This window comes from Thamnophis sirtalis, unplaced genomic scaffold, assembly GCF_051295495.1.
Source record: "Thamnophis sirtalis isolate CommonGarterSnake01/CBP01778 unplaced genomic scaffold, rThaSir2_p1.2 scaffold_6, whole genome shotgun sequence".
NCBI lineage: Eukaryota > Metazoa > Chordata > Lepidosauria > Squamata > Natricidae > Thamnophis > Thamnophis sirtalis.
In genome coordinates this window covers 48,850,852-48,855,525 of record NW_028261386.1, presented here as the reverse complement: position 1 = coordinate 48,855,525, position 4,674 = coordinate 48,850,852, and the positions used below count along the sequence as shown (strand labels likewise).

The 4,674-nt window shown below is 38.0% G+C and overlaps 1 protein-coding gene across 1 annotated transcript; it reads left to right on the top strand.

The window, feature by feature from the left end:
- Positions 1 to 646: 646 nt before the first annotated feature.
- LOC148044968 (calcium/manganese antiporter SLC30A10-like) lies at positions 647 to 4,674 on the top strand. Its single transcript, XM_087717806.1, is given in 4 exon segments — positions 647 to 1,700; positions 3,487 to 3,534; positions 4,246 to 4,285; positions 4,287 to 4,674. Coding segments are annotated over 4 exon segments (588 nt in total). The 5' UTR covers positions 647 to 1,252; the 3' UTR covers positions 4,339 to 4,674.

Below are 4,674 nucleotides of genomic sequence, written 5' to 3'. Positions count from 1 at the left end.
AAAGAACAATGGATAGAAACTAATCTGTGAGAGAAGCAACCTAGAACTAAAGAGAAATTTCCTGGCAGAGCAATGAAGCAGCATTAACGGTTGCCTTCAGAAATTGTGGGTGCTCCATTCCTGGAGGTTTTTAAGAGGAAATTGGACAGCCATTTATCTGAAATGATATAGATCTCCTGCTTGAACAGGAGTCCAAGGTCCCTTCCAATTTTGTTATTCTGTTATTCAGCCAATATTTCAAAGTTTCTGGACGGACCTGCATTAGAATGCATTTTGTTTGTTTTTGAAGAAAAAATTCAAAAAGGAAGATTTCCCCATTTTTGTTTCTGGTCAGTGGGGATATTTTACATACAAACCAATGAATTGGCTCTGTTTATAATCTTTTACCATGACAAACATGGTTTTCTTATTTTATTTCCACAACATTCCTATAAAATGGATCAGGTTACGATAAAATGAACCTGGATCTTTCCCATACAAATAGAATAGAATAGAATTCTTTATTGGCCAAGTGACACCTTTTTGGCTTTTATGCAAGACTAACTTGTATTCTCAACCTTGTAATGGTGTATAGAAAGAAGAATGCATGTCCAAATTTAATTTAGAAAAAATGGTGGTAACAGTTTTGAGAAGCTTGAGAAATATGGACTTAGGGTATGTTACTGATGTAAGGATCTTTGACCTTTTACATATGTCAAGCATATAATGCAGACTTTAGTTGAGAAGTGAGAAAACACTTTCATTTATGCCTTGTAGTTATTTGGCATCGAATCTCTTAATAAATGGAGAAGGAATCTGCAGTAAAACATTTTCCTTCCTTGTTATCTGTCTATCCATCTATTTGAAGAAAATAAAAGAGGAAAAACAACAATACAAGATTATATGTCTAATGAAACCAAAGACCTATTCTTGTTTATTCTAGTGTTATTTAAAAGACTAGATCCAGTGAAATACACAAAAGGCTCCATAGTTTTGTACTTTGGCTATCATGAAGAATAAACAACCAGCGTGTGACTTTAGAGGCAGATAGATAGCATTATGTTTTACGTATGCCTTATGAAACGGTCTTTGCAAGATAACCTCTTGCTAAATTACCCTTGAAACAGGATTTATTGTTTTATTGTGTCTTATAAAAATTAACGTCTAAACATCTCCAGCAGCAGATGATAAAAAGAAGAGAATTGCTGAAATCTTTGCGAGTGCTACTTAGGTGCTTGCCCTAGACGCAGAGAACCCAAAGAGCATTGAAGCCATGGGACGCTACACGGGAAGAAGCAGCCGACTTCTTTTTATGTCCTTTGTCACCTTTCTACTTTTTGTGGTAGAAATGGCAGTATCATATGTGGGCAATTCTCTTGCGCTAGCCTCCGATGGCTTTGCCGTCCTTTCCCACCTGATATCCATGATTATTGGCTTGCTTGGTGTCCGTTTCAGTCGCATACGATGGCATAAGAGCAACACATATGGCTTTTTGCGGGCTGATGTTGTAGGAGCCTTTGGCAATTCTGTCTTTGCCACTGCTTTGATGTTCAGCATCCTGATTGAAGCTGTGAAGAGGTTTCTCAACCCAGTAAAGACAGAACAAGCTCTGTATGTTCTCATTGTCGGAGTCGTAGGTCTACTCTTCAACGTGCTCAGTTATGTCATCTTCATGGACTGTTGTTACTGTCATGGTTCTGTAGACCAAGATGTGGCAACAGGTAAGCAACATAATAATGGCATGTCCTTTCCCTAACCAATACTTAGAAGTAAAGATTGATATTTGCCTTAATTCATCAAAGATTGATGGTTTTTGAAACTCAAAATGAGTTTCTGTCAAAAGGTTCGCAGTAAATCCAATATGTCTGTATTTAGTTTTATAGTATAGCATAGTTTTGTATAGTTTGAAATAGAATATGTTTGTTATAATTGTATCTACTTCCATTTAAAATCTCAAACTATATAATAAGTAGACCCAACTCTTCCAGAGTTGAAGGCTGCATTGCCTTTTTAGCATACTATAGGAATGCACAGCCAAAATGGATATCATCTGCCCTGGAAAAATTAAGTTTGATTTTATTAAGTTTAGTAAGATTAATAAACTGGTTAGGTTTTTAATTCTACATGGTTTTGGTCATATTACAAATTATAATTTGGAAGTCCTCTTCTGGTCAAAATTCCGTAGGTCAGTCACATGCAAGGTTGGGCTGGATGAACACTTGAGACTAGATTAAGCACCTATTAAGGTTTGTGATTGTGAGCATCTTTCAAATTTTATGAGAACCAGTTTGATATAGTGGTTAAGGCATCAGGCTAGAGAGACTGTGAGTTCTAGTCCTACCTTTAGGCACAATGTTAGATGAATAACCTTGGGCCATTCACTTTGTCTCAGCCCTATGAAGGAGACAATGGCAACCCACTTCAAAAAAATGCTTGTCAAGAAAATTGCAGGTATTTTTCCAGGCAGTATCTGAGAATCATACACAATTGAAAAAAAAAAGAAAATTTCTGAAGCAATTAATAATTATTCAATTATCTTCCTTTGTAAGCATGAGGTATGGATGGCAGCTAACAAATTATACACAGGAGTAAACTCTGATATAAGACAATTATATGAAGCATAAACTTCATTAATGAGATAGTTCAAACTGATAAAGAACTGGGATGAATGTATCTAAGGTGGCTTCAGATCAGGGGTGGGTTTCAACCGGTTCGCACCGGTCCCTGCGATCCGGTTGGTCGCCGAACCCGGAAGTAAGTAACTTCCGGGAACGGCGAAGCCACCCCCCCGCGCCCGCGCGCGCCTGCACACCCGCGCCCGCTCCTTACCCGGTTTTTACGAATTCTGCGCTTCCACGCATGCGCAGAACGCATAGAGCGCCTGCGCGATCCTCCAGGAGCAGCTGGAGCATCGCGCAGATGCTAGTACGCACGCGCGCGCCGCGTGCGTGAGGACGCTGCGTGCGTGCGTGAGGACGCTGCGTGCGTGCGCAAGGACGCTGCGTGCGTGCGCAAGGACGCCGCCGGCCTCGTTCCAACCGAACCGGTTGGAACGGGGCGAGAAACCCACCCCTGCTTCAGATCCTACTGTGCAACACATTTATTTTATTTATTTATTTATTTATTTATAGGGTTTGTATGCTGCTCTTCAAGGGCAGCCCCATGTAGAGCGCGTTACAGTAATCCACATAAAGTGAGAAGATATATTCTCATTATCCTTACTGTAAAAAAGTGTAAATTATGTTGTAATATCTCTTGTACCTTGTGTGAGATGCAATGCTAATATCTAAGATCCTGTACTAAACTGTTAAAGCTTAATTATTAGGAAAGATGAAGTTCCATAGTTACTTTACGGATCTGGTACTCAAAAGAAAAAGCATGATTGGCATCTATTCTACCAACACAAAACTTCTGAAACCATAACATTGCTGTGTCCAGCAGTGTAATGAGATCCGCCAGAGTCATTCACAGAATATTAAAACATTCTTTACTTTCTTCTTTTTTTAGATTACTTTGCTAATGATAGTCCAGTGATGATTCCTATTCCGACTATATGTAAGTCTTCAAAATATTTTAATTCATTTAAAGAAAACATATTAAAATAGCTATTGCTGTAGGAATGTGTGTGTGTGAGCATGACCGTGATTTGTTAAATGCTATCCTTCGGGGTTTTTTTAGAGGATGGGAGAAAAAAAAACAAATATCACCATTCCTAGAAACTAAATTACTTACCTTGAAATTAGAAGGAGGATATTACAGGCTTGGGAGAAATTTCCTTCAGAACTGTTGAAATCCAATTCCTTTTTTTTAAAATCAGCATCTCCTGCAGTTAGCAGGAGCTGCTACATTAAATTTCACTCATATTTTTATATAATATGCATTTGGTATAAAACAATACTTTTCTCCCAAGTCCTCAACACCCTTCAGATAAGGTGCTCTGCTTGGATAGGAGCTACATGTATAAAGCTATGCAAAAAAACATAGCTTTACAACTAGGATTCTACACCTGGAAAGAAGCTATACCAGTGCATATGTCTACTTCAAGCCTATATACTGCCCCAAAGATACACATTTTTGTTTTTAACTATTATTGTGAGTCATTGCAGACAAGACAGGTTACAAAGCTGTTAAGCAAAACTAAACTAAATAGAACCAAACAGTTGGACATTGTACATTGAGTTTCATAGAGAGGAATAAATAAATAAATAATTTCTGACTGCTAATTTGTTATTAACTAAATATGTTCTCTAGATTTATTCTGTTCAGTGATTCTAAGTAGAAGATGGTGGATTCATCTCATAGAACTTTAATATCTTTAGAAGATATGCTTATCAAAGGTTCCTCACTGAACAATTTTAGAATAGAATAACAGAGTTGGAAAGGACCTTGGAGGTCTTCTAGTCCAACCCCCTACTTATATGAAGCAGTATGAGAAGCTTCCCTGAAAACAGAATTAGCTTGCACATATGACATGCTTTGTTAGAAATATATCCCATATTGCTTCTTGAAGGTCAAGGCAATTCCTTCTAATTTTCCCCAATAGGTTGGGCAAAGACTGATTGGCTCAATGTCACTCAATAGGCTTCCAAGATAGAGGGTGAATCTGAACCTAGGTTTTCAAAGTCCAGGTCTAACACTTCAATCAATGAGTCACACAGTGCATGCTATTCTCAAACATATAACATAATTGCACCA